Below are 17,959 nucleotides of genomic sequence, written 5' to 3' on the forward strand. Positions count from 1 at the left end.
CACACACACGGTGTGTAGTCAAACACACATGCATATACTCTCTCTCTCTCTCTCTCTCTCTCTCTCACACACACACACACAGACACACACACACACAGACAGACACACACACACACACACACAGACACAGACTGTTCTGTCTGCTACCACATGGCAAGCAGTTGCGATGCACCAAGTCTGGAACCAAAAGGACCCTGAACAGCTTCTACCCACAAGCCATAAGACTGTTAAATAGCTACCCGGACTATCTGCATTGACCCTTTTGACTCATCACATACACTGCTGTGACTGTTTATGAACTATCCTGTTGCCTAGTAGCTTTATTCCTATTTATATATGAATGGTGTCACATGATCGATGGCTTTGTTCATTCATATATACAGTCATTGGTCTTGGTGGACGTGTGTGTGTGTGTGTGTGTGTGTGTGTGTGTGTGTGTGTGTGTGTGTGTGTGTGTGTGTGTGTGTGTGTGTGTGTGTGTGTGTGTGTGTGTGTGTGTGTGTGTGTGTGTGTGTGTGTGTGTGTGTGTGTGTGTTGGTGTGTGTGTGTGTGTGCGTCTGTGTGCTTAGTTGTGTGGGAAAATGCACTCCAGTCCCGGTGCTATGGAGCGTGACCACTGTAGTAAACACAATCCATGATCTGTGATAAAGCCAGAACTCCATTATTTGGCTGTTTGATTGGTGAACGTTTCTCCTTTGGGATAGTGTGAGAAAACACAAGATAATCATACAGAGATAAGGGAATGAGAGAAAGGGCCATTTGGGGACATAACTGGTATTAGACCTATCAGAGACATAGAGGAGGGTAAGGTAGTGATAGTTTAGAGGGAAGTAGAGAGAGAGAAGAGGAGAGGAAGAGAAATGAGGAATAAAGGGAGAGAAAGAAAGGGGAGAGAGAAGTTGAGGGAATGAAAGAGAGAGAGAGAGGAGGAGGATTGGAAGGAACAAGGGGGTGTGGGAATGGAGGGGCTCCCTGTGGACTAACTTGGACATGGGAACACAGTGACACTAACGAAGCGTGGCCGCCCCTCACTGACTTCACAGGGCTGAGGTGGAGGGGTGGGTAGAGGGAGGGAAAGAGGGATGGAGGGGTTCAGTCCAATCTGCAAGAGTGTGAGAGAAAGAGAGGTGAGTGTGAGAGGGAGGGTGGGAGAGAGAGGGAGAGGGAAATAAGGGGTTGCGGGGCCCTAGTCAGTTCCACTTACATCAGAAACAACCTGACCAAAACACCTTGGTTTTTAAACAAAGGACCAATCACAACACTTTTCCAGAAGTCAGTCTGTACAGCATGTCCTTGTTCTTATTCAGCTTCTCAGAGTTCAACACTGGCTGTCTATTTGCTGTGTGCTTTGGGTTACACACACACACACACACACACACACATAGAGACACACACACAGTTCCGTGTCCCTATAGAGTCAGCGGTAGCAGGGAGGACAGTCAGTCTACTCCAGTCTGTCATTATATCCATATTTATAGATCCTGACATGACATCACCACTCACTCTGGTTGATGTGTGTGTGTGTGTGTGTGTGTGTGTGTGTGTGTGTGTGTGTGTGTGTGTGTGTGTGTGTGTGTGTGTGTGTGTGTGTGTGTGTGTGTGTGTGCGTGCACGCACATTTAGGCCATAATTTCCTGTTTGTTTGTACACTACAGCATGTTTTCCCCTTTTGAGCTGAAAGCTCCTACAACTCCTTTATCCATGAATCTGCTTAGAGTATGCCAGGGGAGGGAGGAGGCAGGTGACCATAGCCTCATTTGGGCCTGTGTTCTGGGGCTGGGGAGCTGGGGAGGCTGGGCCCTGGTTCTCCTTTAGTCTGGCCTGTGTTATAGTAGTATGTTGTGGTAACACTGTGGCTCCAGAGCCCTGTGGTCTGACTGTCATGGACTTTCCCCTATCTATTTGAATCTCTCCTAACTATTTCTGTTAGTCTACAATACAGCTGAAGAATGTGTGCGTTTAATTTTTGGGATCAATTTGTAATTTAGTGGCAGAAATGTTTTTGTGCTCGCTTTGATTGATATGTTGTTATTCTTTATAATGACCAGCTAAATAGCCAAATGTATTCTCATTATGTAGTAAAATATTGCTGAGGTAGGATATCTGTAGTGCAAGTTAACCCTCCTCTCTCTCCTCCTTCTCTCTCCTCTTTCCTCTCTCTCCTCCCTCTACTCTCTCTCTCCTCTCTCTCTCATCTCTCTACTCTCTCTCCCCTCTACTCTCTCTCTCTTCCCTCTACTCTCTCTCTCCCTCTCCTCTCTCTCCTCCCTCTTCCCCCAACTCTTCTCCATTCTCAGGACTCTGATGCCTTTGTTTGACCCTGACTCAGGTCTCCTCATAGTATCAGGGATGGTAAGACGTAGTTTGTTGTCTCCCTTAACAGAGAGGATGAAGGCAGCTAGCCTCATTTAATCTTTTACTATTATCTTCCTCAGTAAATACACTCCTGTCTGCTTCTTTCTCTCTTCCATAGGGAGACAGTGTCATTGACTGCTTCGAGGTGTCTGCCAGTGAACCATTCCTTTCCCAAGGTAAGGACAGATCATCAGTGGTTGTTCATTTTCCAAAATAAAACACATTTTCCAATACTGTCCTCCTACCTTTCCCACTCCCTCACTCACACACCACGCCTGTCCTCTACTCCCTCCTGTCTTTCTCTCCAGTAAGCCACTGTCTGACGGACGCCCCAACGCGAGGTGTTGCCATGGTACCCAAGCTGGCGTTGGACGTCCTGTCCTGTGAGGTCATGCGGGTCCTGCAGCTGACAGACAGCTTCATCGTGCCAATCAACTACCACGTGCCCCGCAAGGTCCAATATCTCTCATGCTACTGTAACAGCAGATCGATCTGTCATTTTGATGCCATGGCAACAGTTCTTCCCCTGTACTTTTTTCTAAACTGATGGGGGGGACTTGGCAATAGTGTATTTTGTAGTCACTGAGGAAAATAAAGTTATGGAATGAGCAACCACTCAACAGGCAGCAAGCCTTTATGGCTTCCATTTTAGAGTATGTTTGTGTTTTTGTGTGTATCTAATTCAGTCAGGACAGGAGTTCCATGCAGACCTGTACCCAGACACCTTGGGCCGGACGGCAGCCATGTCAGCTGAGGAGTGGTGGAAAGGTGGCGAGAAACAGGTACCACCATCACTACACAATATAACTAAAATATGTATTCTAACTTGGATGTACCACCATCACTACACAATATAACTAAAATATGTATTCTAACTTGGATGTACCACCATCACTACACAATATAACTAAAATCTGTATTCTAACTTGGATGTACCACCATCACTCAACACAATATAACTATCCTCTGTATTCTAACTTGGATGTACCACCATCACTCTACATAATATAACTATCTTCTGTATTCTAACTTGGATGTACCACCATCACTCTACATAATATAACTATCTTCTGTATTCTAACTTGGATGTACCACCATCACTCTACACAATATAACTATCCTCTGTATTCTAACTTGGATGTACCACCATCACTCTACACAATATAACTATCCTCTGTATTCTAACTTGGATGTACCACCACCACTCTACACAATATAACTATCCTCTGTATTCTAACTTGGATGTACCACCACCACTCTACACAATATAACTATCCTCTGTATTCTAACTTGGATGTACCACCACCACTCTACACAATATAACTGTCCTCTGTATTGTAACTTCAAATCAAATTTTATTTGACACATGCGCCGAATACAACAGGTGTAGACATTACAGTGAAATGCTTACTTACAAGCCCTTAACCAACAATGCAAAGTAAAACAAATAAAAAAAGTGTTAAGCAAAAAAATTTAAGCAAATAACTAAAAGGCAGCAGTAAAATTAAATAACCGTAGGGAGGCTATATACAGGGGGGTACCGGTGCAGAGTCAATGTGCGGGGGCACCGGCTAGTCGGTAATTGAGGTAATATGTACATGTGGGTAGAGTTAAAGTGACTATGCATAAATAATAAACAGAGTAGCAGCAGAGTAAAAGAGGGGGTTGGGGGTGGGGTGGGGGTGGGGGGGCAATGCAAATAGTCCGGTTAGCCATGATTAGCTGTTCAGGAGTCTTATGGCTTGGGGGTAGAAGCTGTTGAGAAGCCTTTTGGACCTAGACTTGGCGCTCCGGTACCGCTTGCCGTGCGGTAGCAGAGAGAACAGTCTATGACTAGGGTGGCTGGAGTCTTTGACAATTTTGAGGGCCTTCCTCTGACACCGCCTGGTATAGAGGTCCTGGATGGCAGGAAGCTTGTCCCCAGTGATGTACTGGGCCGTACGCACTACTCTCTGTAGTGCCTTGCGGTCGGAGGCCGAGCAGTTGCCATACCAGGCGGTGATGCAACCAGTCAGGATGCTCTCAATGGTGCAGCTGTATAACTTTTTGAGGATCTGAGGACCCATGCCAAATCTTTTCAGACTCCTGAGGGGAAATAGGCTTTGTCGTGCCCTCTTCACGACTATCTTGGTGTGTTTGGACCATGATAGTTTGTTGGTGATGTGGACACCAAGGAACTTGAAGCTCTCAACCTGTTCCACTACAGCCCCGTCGATGAGAATGGGGGCGTGCTCAGTCCTATTTTTTTTTCCTGTAGTCCACAATCATCTCCTTTGTCTTGATCACGTTTTTGAGAGGTTGTTATCCTGGCATCACATGGCCAGGTCTCGGACCTCCTCCCTATAGGCTGTCTCATCGTTGTCGGTGATCAGGCCTACCACTGTTGTGTCGTCTGCAAACTTAATGAAGGTGTTGGAGTCGTGCCTGGCCATGCAGTCATGGGTGAACAGGGAGTACAGGAGGGGACTGAGCACGCACCCCTGAGGGGCCCCCGTGTTGAGGATCAGCGTGGCAGATGTGTTGTTACCTACTCTTACCACCTGGGGGCGGCCCGTCAGGAAGTCCAGGATCCAGTTGCAGAGGGAGGTGTTTAGTCCCAGGATCCTTAGCTTAGTGATGAGCTTTGAGGGCACTATGGTGTTGAACGCTGAGCTGTAGTCAATGAATAGCATTCTCACGTAGGTGTTCCTCTTGTCCAGGTGGGAAAGGGCAGTGTGGAGTGCAATAGAGATTGCATCATCTGTGGATCTGTTGGGGCGGTATGCAAATTGGAGTGGGGTCTAGGGTTTCTGTGATAATGGTGTTGATGTGAGCCATGACCAGCCTTTCAAAGCACTTGATGGCTACAGACGTGAGTGCTACGGGTCGGTAGTCATTTAGGCAGGTTATCTTAGTGTCCTTGGGCACAGGGACTATGGTGGTCTGCTTGAAACATGTTGGTATTACAGACTCAGTCAGGGACATGTTGAAAATGTCAGTGAAGACACTTGCCAGTTGGTCAGCACATGCTCGGAGTACACGTCCTGGTAATCCGTCTGGCCCTGCGGCCTTGTGAATGTTGACCTGCTTAAAAGTCTTACTCACATCGGCTACGGAGAGCGTGATCACATAGTCATCCGGAACAGCTGGTGCTCTCATGCATGCTTCATTGTTGCTTGCCTCTTGGCGAGCATAGAAGTGATTTAGCTCGTCTGGTAGGCTTGTGTCACTGGGCAGCTCGCGGCTGTGCTTCCCTTTGTAGTCTGTAATAGTTTTCAAGCCCTGCCACATCCGACGAGCGTCAGAGCCCGTGTAGTACGATTAATGTACCACCACCACTCTACACAATATAACTATCCTTTGTATTCTAACTTGGATACAATGTGCATACAGTACCAATAGAAGTGCTTGGTTTTTGACGCGGTTTGTACTTCAATCAACAGCCTGCTGTTCTCTTAAACATCCAATCATGTGTGTCTTCTCAGGTTGAGAAGGTCAGTGTCAACCCAGCCAATCGTCGGAAGCCTAACAACGCTAAGCCAGCCAATCAGACGCCTGCTAAGAAAGAGCTGCCCAGTGGGAGGAGCAAAGAGGTGAGAGTCCAGCATCATCCATTCTCCTCGTCCTCTATGGGTCGCTTTCATTTCTCTTTTGGTTCCCTCCGTTCCCTACATTCCCTCTGCTAGCAACTACGTTTTATTTCATTTTTAAGACAAATGGAATTTGGATTTTGTTTATTTTCTCACAAATTGTTGTTAAATTACTGCATTGGGCTACACATACAGTATTGATTGAATATCTTGGATAAACCTGTGAGTATCTCAAATCTGTAGATAAAAGTAATCCATAAAAGCTGTGAGTAGCTTTGGATAAAGACGTCTGTTTAGTGACCATATTGTTATTATTCCTCCTCTCTAGAAAGTTTGTTTATATTAATCAGACCATATACAGTATATTTAATATTATAAACTGGGTGGTTCGAGCCCTGAATGCTGATTGGCTGAAAGCTGTGGTATATCAGACCATATACCACGGGGTATGACAAAACATATATTTTTACTGCTCTAATTACAGTACCTTGGTAACCAGTTTATAATAGCAATAAGGCACCTCGGGGGTTTGTAGTATATTGCCAATATACCACCGCTAAGGGCTGTATCCAGGCACTCCACGTTGCGTCGTGCTTAAGAACAGCCCTTAGCAGTGGTATATTGGCCATATACCACACCGCCTCGTGCCTTATTGTGTAATTATATGATTATATATTGTATATGTATTACTGTATTGTTCTTCCTCTCCAGGAGGCTCCAGTGCGAGGCTGCTCTACCTCCAGCAGTCCCCTGAGCTCCCCCAGCAGCAGTGCTGCCCTGTCCCGCTCCCCCTCCTCCACCTCTGGCCTCTCCTCAGGATTCCTCCCCAGCCCCAGCCAGAGTGCCAAAGCCATCAGCAGTATGTTGGGTAAGGCTGTTTTGGAAACTGTAGCAGTACTACATCTCTCTCTCTCACACACACACACACACACACACACACACACACAATCAAACACAGACACACAACACACACACACATATCCTTACCCATCAGCAACATGCTGGGTAAGGCAGTTTTGGGAAACTGTAGTGGTACTACATTACCCATAATGCTATGTGTTACATATCCGGTTATGTCATTAGGAAGTGTGTTATGTAAAATTTCTCTCTCTCATCTCCTCTCCTCTCATTACCTTATCTTGTCATTATCTTATTATAATGTCATGCTGACTATTGGTTTGAGCTGTATTTAGAACTGAACTGTGAGAGAGAGAGAGTTGGTGGTTTGCACTAGACTGGAGAGAACCTTGTTTTTTAATCTGAATCTGTTTGATGATCCAATCCTACACACTGCTAGCATATCAAGATCTGGGACCAGGCGCACTGCCAGTATCCCCTGTCTGATGTAGCCTGGTACCATTCTGAATGTGCTGTAACCAACTCGTTTGTTAACCATAGAAGAGTTTCCCACAGCACATATAGTATGGGACTAGGTTACTAATGATGTACCTGGGTTGTGTTCATTGGGCACTCCGTAACGAAACGTTTTGCAACGGAAAACTAAAACAAGCGTTTCTTATTGGACCAGGTACATCATTGTAAGTCCAGGCACTCCCTCCCTGTTTAATTTCTTCAGTTTGGTGCTTAATGAACAAGACCCAGGTTACAAATAATGTAGCTAAGGTCTAAAATCACCCTGCTCTCCTCCTCCCTCCCTCCCTCCCTCCCTCCCCCTCCCTCTCCTCCTCCTCCCTCCCTCCCTCCCCTCCCTCTCCTCCTCCTCCCTCCCTCCCTCCCTCCCCCTCCCTCTCCTCCCTCCCTCCCCCTCCCTCTCCTCCTCCTCCCTCCTCCCTCCCCTCCCTCTCCTCCTCCTCCCTCCCCCTCCCTCTCCTCCTCTTCCCCTCCTCCTCCCTCCCTCCCTCTCCTCCCCTCCTCCTCCCTCCCTCCCTCCCCTCCCTCTCCTCCTCCTCCCTCCCTCCCCTCCCCCTCCCTCTCCTCTCCTCCCTCCCTCCCTCCCTCCCTCTCCCTCTCCTCTCTCTCCTCTCCTCTCCTCTCCCTCTCCTCTCCCTCTCCTCTCCTCTCCTCTCCTCTCCTCTCCTCTCCTCTCCTCTCCTCTCCTCTCCTCTCCTCTCCTCTCCTCTCCTCTCCTCTCCTCCCTCCCTCCCTCTCCTCCTCCCTCACTTCCTCCCCCAGGTCCCAGCAGTAAGTTCCGTCACCTGCAGGGTGTGGTGCTCCACAGAGACACCCACTTCACCAACCTGAAGGGGCTCAACCTCACCACACCCGGGGAGTGTGATGGCTTCTGTGCCAACCTCCATCGCGTGGCCGTGCCCCTCGCCACCGCCGGGGGTCAGATCGCCATATTTGAGGTACTTCCATACTAAGGAAATGGAAGATAATATTTCTTTATTCGAAATGTTGTAGTATTCTTTTAGTTATTTTTATTTGTCCTTATATTGATCTTTTTTAAGTGAGCCCTGGCCAAGAAAAAATTAGGGTGTTTTATGGCTGTGTCATCTTATTAGTTGGAGGGGAGTAGACAGCGCTTCAACCAACATGAAATAAGCGGCCGCTACAGAATTACATATACTGTAGAATGTAATAATTAATAGTGTAAATAGTAATTTAATAGGATCTCTGCAGGTGCCACCATATAGAACAAAGATGTGGCTTTATTGGTTCACACACTGAAGAAAGAGGGATGTATTTCATTGCCCCCCTGCTCCCCTCCTCAGTTGTCTCAGGCTGGGAAGCTAGCGGACACAGGCCTGCCCACCATCCAGAACTCTGTCAACGTGGCTGACTTCTCCTGGGACCCCTTCAACAGTCACAGGCTGGTGGTGGCGGGCGACGATGCTAAGATCCGTGTGTGGCAGGTGCCTGAGGGGGGTCTGACAGAGACCCTGACCGAGCCAGAGGCCATCCTGCAGGGTAAGACACACTCCGCAGGGAACTTGAGCCCAATTAAGTTCAGTTAAAGTTGAATTAAATTGGACTCAGAGCAGGGGCTTTTGGGGTCCAATGTGAAATATATGAACATTTAGATGGGTCCAATGTGAAATATATGAACATTTAGATGGGTCCAATGTGAAATATGTGAACATTTAGATGGGTCCAATATGAAATATGTGAACATTTAGATGGGTCCAATGTGAAATATGTGAACATTTAGATGTGTGAGTGAATGTAGTCACATATCAGTGCACTATCCTTCATTCAATGAGTGACAGAAACTAAATGTACAGGATACCGGTATGCAATTTGCTACAGTGTCTCATATTATCCTTATATAGCCTTATACTGTGTGATTTACTGAGTAGATCATAACATGATCAATAGAAATAAATAATATATTGATCGATTGATAGAATGTGAGTGAGTGACAGGGGTTTTGACCAATCACAGGCCACACTGAGAAGATCTACTCAGTCAAGTTCCACCCCCTGGCGTCGGGCCTGCTGGCATCCTCCTCCTACGACCAGACTGTGCGCCTGTGGGTCCTGGAGTCTGGGGACGAGGTCAAAGTGCTCCGGGGACACCAGGATCAGGTGACGGGGGAGGAGGGAAAGGAGGCGGGACATAAGGAATGTGGCATTGGCAGAGGGCGGAACCACTGGTTTTGTTAGAGAATAGGGCGTGGTAGAATTGATCTGGGATAATAATAATGATAGATGGATGGATGGATATTGATTGATTGAGACTACCTACAGTATGTACAGTGAGGGAAAAAAGTATTTGATCCCCTGCTGATTTTGTACGTTTGCCCACTGACAAAGAAATGATCCGTCTATAATTTTAATGGTAGGTTTATTTGAACAGTGAGAGACAGAATAACAACAAAAAAATCCAGAAAAACGCATGTCAAAAATGTTATAAATTGATTTGCATTTTAATGTGGGAAATAAGTATTTGACCCCCTCTCAATCAGAAAGATTTCTGGCTCCCAGGTGTATTTTATACAGGTAAAGAGCTGAGATTAGGAGCACACTCTTAAAGGGAGTGCTTCTAAACTCAGCTTGTTACCTGTATAAAATACACCTGTCCACAGAAGCAATCAATCAGATTCCAAACTCTCCACCATGGCCAAGACCAAAAAGCTCTCCAAGGATGTCAGGGACAAGATTGTAGACCTACACAAGGCTGGAATGGGCTACAAGACCATCGCCAAGCAGCTTGGTGAGAAGGTGACAACAGTTGGTGCGATTATTCGCAAATGGAAGAAACACAAAATAACTGTCAATCTCCCTCGGCCTGGGGCTCCATGCAAGATCTCACCTCTTGGAGTTGCAATGATCATGAAAACGGTGAGGAATCAGCCCAGAACTACATGGGAGGATCTTGTCAATGATCTCAAGGCAGCTGGGACCATAGTCACCAAGAAAACAATTGGTAACACACAACGCCGTGAAGGACTGAAATACTGCAGTGCCCGCAAGGTCCCCCTGCTCAAGAAAGCACATATACATGCCCGTCTGAAGTTTGCCAATGAACATCTGAATGATTCAGAGGAGAACTGGGTGAAAGTGTTGTGGTCAGATGAGACCAAAATGGAGCTCTTTGGCATCAACTCAACTCGCCGTGTTTGGAGGAGGAATGATGCCTATGACCCCAAGAATCCATCCCCACCGTCAAACATGGAGGTGGAAACATTATGCTTTGGGGGTGTTTTTCTGCTAAGGGGACAGGACAACTTCACCGCATCAAAGGGACGATGGATGGGGCCATGTACCGTCAAATCTTGGGTGAGAACCTCCTTCCCTCAGCCAGAGCATTGAAAATTGGTCGTGGATGGGTATTCCAGCATAACAATGACCCAAAACACACGGCCAAGGCAACAAAGGAGTGGCTCAAGAAGAAGCACATTAAGGTCCTGGAGTGGCCTAGCCAGTCTCCAGACCTTAATCCCATAGAAAATCTGTGGAGGGAGCTGAAGGTTCGAGTTGCCAAACGTCAGCCTCGAAACCTTAATGACCTGGAGAAGATCTTCAAAGAGGAGTGGGACAAAATCCCTCCTGAGATGTGTGCAAACCTGGTGGCCAACTACAAGACACGTCTGACCTCTGTGATTGCCAACAAGGGTTTTGCCACCAAGTACTAAGTCGTGTTTTGCAGAGGGGTCAAATACTTATTTCCCTCATTAAAATGCAAATCAATTAATAACATTTTTGACATGCGTTTTTTCTAGATTTCTTTGTTGTTATTCTGTCTCTCACTGTTCAAATAAACCTCCCATTAAAATTATAGACTGATCATTTCTTTGTCATTGGGCAAACGTACAAAATCAGCAGGGGATCAAATAATTTTTTCCCTCACTGTAGAAGGAATGTGCATGTGTCTCCTTCGCTTCATTTCAACTTTTTCCTTTCTCTGTTCCCTCTCTCCTTCCTGGTGTGTATGTAGATATTTGGGATGGCGTGGAGTCCAGATGGTAAACTCCTGGCCACGGTGTGTAAGGATGGGAAATTGCGCATCTACGACCCTCGCAAGTCTGCTGACCCAGTACAGGTGTGTGTACGGGAGACCTGAGGAGTTTTGAACCTTTTTGTGTGGAAACAGAGTATTTACAAATCGCTCTCTTTCTCTCCTTCTCCTTCTCTCTCTCTCTCTGCAGGAGGGTGCAGGTCCTGAGGGCCACAGGGGGGCTCGTGTGGTGTGGGTGTGTGACGGCAAATACCTGATGGTGTCGGGTTTCGACAGGTGAATATTTCTCTGTATTTCTGTTTGGTAGTTGAGCTTCAATTTGTGCATAACAATCAATTTACCTTAATTTCATTCATTCATTCAGTTCATTGTCTGTCTATGACCATTCAGACAGTCTGACATGTAGTTCACCCATAATCTTGGTTCACATTAAAAAAACTGTTCACCTTTGTTGGAGACCAATTACTTTATGGTCCTAGTGAAGAGGAATACAACCTTTCTGACCCTAGACCTCATTGATGATGTCACCACAGTTCACCTCACCTTTGACCCCTGATGTGTTTTCCCCTTCTGCAGTCGCAGTGAGAGAACCCTGTACCTGCACTCCGCTGAGTCCCTGTCCTCCGGGGCCATCGCCAGCGCCCCCACCGATGTCTCGCCCTCCACCCTCATTCCCTTCTACGACCCCGACACCAGCGTCGTCATCCTCACCGGAAAGGTAAACAACAGCAAACAAACTAATAAACAAACAGAGCATTTATTTTGAATGGATGAAAATAGGAGCCATATTGACTTGATGTTGTGTTGAAAGTCTGTTACAGACTCTTGTGCTTAATGATAATAATGTCTGCCTAGCCTGGTTCCAGATCTGTTTGTGCTGTCTTGCCAACTCCTATGGCATTTCAGTAGTAGACAACAAAAAACGATCTGGGACCTGGCAAATGTCGGCCATTGGTGGATTGGTAGATTCATACTGACTCCCCATACCCAGACTTTGACACGAGTAAACCTATACAGCCATTGTTTGTTGTTGTTGTTGTTTACCAGGGTGACACGCGAGTGTACATCTTTGAGATAGTGCCAGAGGCTCCCTATTTCCTGGAATGTGCCAGCTTCAACTCCTCAGAGCCCCACAAGGTATAGTCTTTATGTTTACTGCATTTACATTCCTCCTTTTCACTCTTTCTTTTCTCCTTTTCATATATCCCTCTCCTTTTTATTACATGTTTTGTAGTCAATGGATGAAAACATTTCCCTGAATTTGTGACTTGTATAAAATGTCTGTGAATTGATTGACTGACTGACTAATTGACGATCAGTCAATCAATTACGCTGGCTGCTGTAGACCTGTAGAATCTCTCTGCATGAACTTCCTGTTTCCTGTGTTTAGGGCTTGGCCTTCCTGCCGAAGACTGAGTGTGTGGTGCAAGAGGTGGAGGTGGCCAGGGGTCTGAGGCTCAGTAAGACCTCCATAGAGCCAGTGGCCTTCAGAGTCCCCCGCGTCAGAGTGAGTCATGGCTGAACACCTCCATCTAGTGTATATTTGGGGGAAATAGGAAAAACCTGCAGTTATTTGATGACTTTTCAGACCATGGCCTCAAAGGACTAGCAGTAAAAAGGGTTTAGTATGTGAACCCCTGTTTGTTCTTTGTCTATGGACTTTGAGTTTGAGTTGTGAGTTCTGAACTAACCCTGTCATGTCTCGTCTCCCTCCCTCCTTCTCTCCGTCCGTCCACAGAAAGAGTTCTTCCAGGACGATGTGTACCCAGACACAGCAGTGTGGTGGGAGTCCTCTCTGACAGCCTCAGCCTGGCTGGCTGGTTCTGATGGGAAGCATCGCTCCATCAGCCTCAAGCCCAAAGACATGACCCCAGGTAGGGGCTAACCTCAGCTCTGCTCTGCTCGGCCCGGGCACATATAGTACAAACAGTGGACTGAAGTCAACAGCATTACAGCATTACTGTTAGATCAGCATTTTGAATTTCAGATGAGAAGCAAAGCATGTACAGTTTATAAGGGCCAACCTATAGCAGAATTCCCTGAAATGCTCTCACTGCACCAAATGCCCTACATTTATACTCCTAGTTATTCATACACTGAAGAGGTGCCACACAGAGGATCTAAGATCTTTTATCTGTGTTGACTCCAAAGGAGCGTTATCTGGTGACTGTTTAATAATGTTAACACTCAGTGGTGACTAAAGATCTGGACTCCCAGTGTGTCCAGTCTGAGACATACCCCCTACATGCTAAGAAGTGCAAACGTTAGATATTACTGCACTGTCGGAGCTAGAAGCACAAGCATTTCACTACACCCGCAATAACATCTGCTAAACACATGTATGTGAACAATAAAATGTGATTTGATTTTGATTAGCATGTGTGAAGATCCATGTCCTTCCAGACCTGACTGATTGAGACCGATCAAGCCAGAGAAGACTTGCTCAGTGTCTCTGCAGGTGGCCTGCTGTGGTCTAGCGGTTAGGTTAGGGCTGCTGTCTTTAGAACACACAGTATATATACAGTGGTCCACCGCCATTCTGATACAAACCTCTCCCAACTCTCTTGTCTCACTTTCACTGTTTCTGTCTGTCTGTCTGTCCGTCTGTCCTCTCAGTGAGTGAGGCACCCAAGGAGGTCCAAGTGAGAAAGTACCTGCCATCCTCTCACTACCTGGAGGAGAAGACTGACGAGCAGAAGAAAGATGAGGTCTGTCTGTCTGCCTGTCTGTCTGTGTGCACCTGTGTGTCTGTCTGTCTGTGTGCACCTGTTTGTGTGTGTCTGTGTGCGTATATGTATGTGTGTGTTGCTACTATCTGAATGTAAAGCATCTTATCTTAGTGAGTATTTCTCTTTGAGTGCAGCTAGCTATATGGAAGCTTGGTGACTGTTTTGTTATTTGTCATGTTTTGTCACAGTAATAGTATGAATAGTTATTAGTAGGGATGGAAAAATCTATTTTGATATCCGTTTTAACCAATATCATGTATGAATGTTTCATTTTCTGTTCATTTCCACGGCTTTGTGAAGTCCAGACAACTGCTTGCGGATTTTCTATTGGGCCAGACGTGAATATTCTGGTAGCATATAGGCCTACCTACCTAACCAGTTTGAATACAATGGGAAGCCAGTTGATGGCCCATCAGCAGGCAGTTAACTTTGCTAAATTAAGAGCCTGTGAGAGGGTTTTGTGCCTGCAAGACTCATGAATGCTCTTTTACCTAATAGTGTAGGTTAATAGCAATGATAAACCGATATCACAATATGTCTTGCTCATATCGATATCAAACAATATCGAAATCATGTTAAATGATGGATATTGGTACCCACCAAATCAAAATCAAATAAAATAAAATGTATTGGTCACATACACATAGTTAGAAGATGTTATTGCGAGTGTAGCAAAATGCTTGTGCTTCTAGTTCCGACAGTGCAGCAATATCTAGCAAGTAATATCTAACAGTTCCACAACAAATACCTAATACACACTAAGTAAATCTAAGTAAAGGAATTGAATAAGAATATATAAATATATGGATGAGCAATGTCATTGTAACCTCCCGAGTGGCGCAGTAGTCTAAGGCACTGCATCTCTGTGCCACTAGAGATCCTGGTTCGAATCCAGTCGTAGCCGGCTGCGACCGGGAGACCCATGGGGTGGCGCACAATTGGCCCAGCGTCGTCCAGGGTAGGGGAGGGAATGGCCGGCAGGGATGTAGCTCAGTTGGTAGAGCATGGCGTTTGCAACGCCAGGGTTGTGGGTTCGATTCCCACTGGGGGCCAGTATGAAAAAAATATATATATATATATTTCATGTATGCACTCACTAACTGTAAGTCGCTCTGGATAAGAGTGTCTGCTAAATGACTAAAATGTAAATAGATAGTATAGAATAGAGTATATACATATGAGATGGGTAATGGGTAGTATAGAATAGAGTATATACATATGAGATGGGTAATGGGTAGTATAGAAACACCACTAGTTAGTAGTGTGACTATAGTGTGTTAATCATGTGCCTGTGCTACAGCTGTTGAGTGCCATGATAGGCAAGCTAGGGAACATGGATGACAACCCTTTACCACAGGAGTCCTTCCAGGGAGTAGAAGACGATGAGTGGGTGAGTGACAAACACACACACACACACACACACACACACACACACACACACACACACACACACACACACACACAGACACAGATGTACACAGATGTACACACTCACATTTAACCATGCTCTTGTGTCTTTCAGGGTGACTAGTGTGTGTTGCCTTGCGGACCTGCTTGCGGTGCCAGCAGTAACCAAGGGGCCTGCTGGACTGAAACTTGCCATTCCTGCGTGCCACTGATGCATCCTATGTCAAAAATAATAATAATAATAATAATAATAAAACATCTCCCAAACACCTAACATTAAACCTTCCAGAAATCCCAGTTGGAGAATTGTGTGTGTGGATTTCCTGCTTATTTTCCTGGGACTTTTGGGGAATGTTACCAGACTTGTGCAACCCTACCGCCCATATCCCCATATCATCCTCTAATACTCTGAATAAGTAGACGTTGCCTTTAACCATTGGCTGATCTAGGATCAGATATGTTTTCCTCTCCATAATGGTTAAGTTAGGATTGGAGGTTTGGAATCTGATCCTAGATCTGTGGTTAAAGGCAACCTTACCTCAATTCGACCTTTGACTTGCAGCTGCCTTGTACTGTAAATAGCTAACATTCCTACTAGGCTAGATAGTTAAATGACTCCCAACACTTCCTTACAACCCAGCCCTTACCTCCACACTGGATGGACACCTGTGTGTCTGTCTGTATGTTACCACTCCTAACCTTACACCTGTGTCATAATAATAATAATAATAATGACTAGACCACTGCTTGCTTTTTTGGGACAATATGAACCGAACTCCATAATCTTTGAAACACAGTAACTATAGAAAAACTCAAACGCATGCTCTTGAATACAGTATCTATGGTCTTCCGGATTTACCACCACCTATGCATCACTATATATTGACAGACACAAACACACACACACACATAGACTCACACTCACTCACTCACTCTCCACCTCTGCACCTGGATATCCCATCTGCACCTCCAGCTCCTGTAGTCCGTGGATGTTAGATGGTCAGTGATATCCCCATACAGTCTCAACAAGCACACAGCAAAAAAACACAGACAGGGTACAACAGGGTAAATAGGCTTCAGGTTAAAGCATGACTTTGATTTCTATTGATAGAAATATAATATTATTTTGTTGTTTAGGTAGCTTCATTCTCTGGCCAGTGATAAAGAACTACTAGCAGTCCAGTACCACTCCAGGGTCGTGTTCATTAGTCACCAAACGGAAGAAAACAACCTCAAACAGGGAGGGATTACTTGGACTTGTCCAATAAGAAACGCTTATTTTCGTTTTCCGTTGCAAAGCGTTTCAAAACGTTTTCCATTGCTTCCCCTAATGAATGCGACCCAGGTGCATATCTTAGTTCCGCCAGCTGATCTTGGGAGATAGTGTATAGCATTGGGGCTGTGCTCTGTTTTGGGGGACTCTTAAATGTATGTGACGTTCTTACATGTGGGTGTCATGTATTGAAAAGCCAAAACACCTTCTGTGGGAGTTCTACAGGAGTGTGTCTGTGCATCTCTGAGGTTGTAATATGGTGGAGAGCAGTATGTATCTGTACGTTTCTTTCTAGATCGATAGACTATATAACTGGAATTCCTGTACCTCATATGTTAACACTTGGTCTTAAGACTGTTATTTAAGTATTCCTCGCTAAAGGAGCTCATTCTTTTATTATACTGTAGTAAACAATCATTCTGTTTATTTTTCTTGAAAACTTACAGTATTAATACTATATGATGCAATCACAGCAGCCATGATCAAGGCTAGTACAGCACAAGGCAATAATTGTAATAGGCTAATCCAAGTCTGATCGAACCAATCATGTTGTTTACAATGACAGAAAGACTGGAACCAACCAACCAACCTTGAATGGTAGTCAGACTCACTGAGTTTACACAGGCAGTCCAATTATGATTATTTTGCCACTAATTGGTCTTTAAACCAATCAGATCAGAGCTTTTTGCCAATACTTGGGCAAAATAACAGAATTGGGCTGCCTGTGTAAACGCAGCCATTGTGTAGTACTTGAAAAGTGAACACACATCCATGCATTGACTGTAGGGCCTAGATATTGTTGGTGTCAGTGACTGTGTGTGTCATGTGTTTTGTGCCTGCAATCTCTCAAATGTCTTACATTGTTCTTTGGGATATTAACAAAAATAAAAATCTGTTCTTTTTTTTATACTTTGAATAATGCATTATTTCTCTGTCCATCTTATGAATAACGGTTTTGTGGGAATGTTCATGTTGCCTTGCAATAAACAACTTTTTCAACCTTGTACACATGCCATTCTTTGTCATTCAATTTGTTGCTTAAAACAAAAGTATGTTTAAAGGGGAAAACATATGCTAATCTCAAATAAAAAGGGCTAAATTAGTAAATCTACTTATGTCATGATGTTGCCAGAAGATTCCGACCCTACTGTTACGCTTGTTTACACTGAGCTCCACTGGGGTCTGACAGCATGGCACTAGAACTTGTGTTGAACAGGCTGTGTGCGGACTACGCTGTGGAAATGTCCAAATAAAAGTCATGTGTG

General features: G+C 45.2%; 1 protein-coding gene across 1 annotated transcript in view; it reads left to right on the forward strand.

Moving 5' to 3' along the window:
• Window positions 1-17,700, forward strand: part of LOC121551867 (coronin-7-like) — a 213,974-nt gene extending 196,274 nt beyond the window's left edge. Inside the window, exons 10-27 of the mRNA XM_045221050.1 lie at window positions 2,298-2,352; window positions 2,474-2,531; window positions 2,664-2,809; window positions 3,042-3,137; window positions 5,820-5,927; window positions 6,636-6,792; window positions 8,058-8,233; window positions 8,600-8,795; window positions 9,270-9,412; window positions 11,265-11,369; window positions 11,476-11,561; window positions 11,862-12,003; window positions 12,333-12,422; window positions 12,676-12,792; window positions 13,024-13,159; window positions 13,902-13,993; window positions 15,315-15,404; window positions 15,537-17,700. Coding sequence (XP_045076985.1) covers window positions 2,298-2,352; window positions 2,474-2,531; window positions 2,664-2,809; window positions 3,042-3,137; window positions 5,820-5,927; window positions 6,636-6,792; window positions 8,058-8,233; window positions 8,600-8,795; window positions 9,270-9,412; window positions 11,265-11,369; window positions 11,476-11,561; window positions 11,862-12,003; window positions 12,333-12,422; window positions 12,676-12,792; window positions 13,024-13,159; window positions 13,902-13,993; window positions 15,315-15,404; window positions 15,537-15,545 — 2,002 coding nt within the window. The 3' untranslated portion in view covers window positions 15,546-17,700. The remainder of the gene's footprint in view (window positions 1-2,297; window positions 2,353-2,473; window positions 2,532-2,663; window positions 2,810-3,041; window positions 3,138-5,819; window positions 5,928-6,635; window positions 6,793-8,057; window positions 8,234-8,599; window positions 8,796-9,269; window positions 9,413-11,264; window positions 11,370-11,475; window positions 11,562-11,861; window positions 12,004-12,332; window positions 12,423-12,675; window positions 12,793-13,023; window positions 13,160-13,901; window positions 13,994-15,314; window positions 15,405-15,536) is intronic.
• Window positions 17,701-17,959: the final 259 nt, after the last annotated feature.

Source organism: Coregonus clupeaformis, chromosome 7 (genome assembly GCF_020615455.1).
Source record: "Coregonus clupeaformis isolate EN_2021a chromosome 7, ASM2061545v1, whole genome shotgun sequence".
Lineage (NCBI taxonomy): Eukaryota > Metazoa > Chordata > Actinopteri > Salmoniformes > Salmonidae > Coregonus > Coregonus clupeaformis.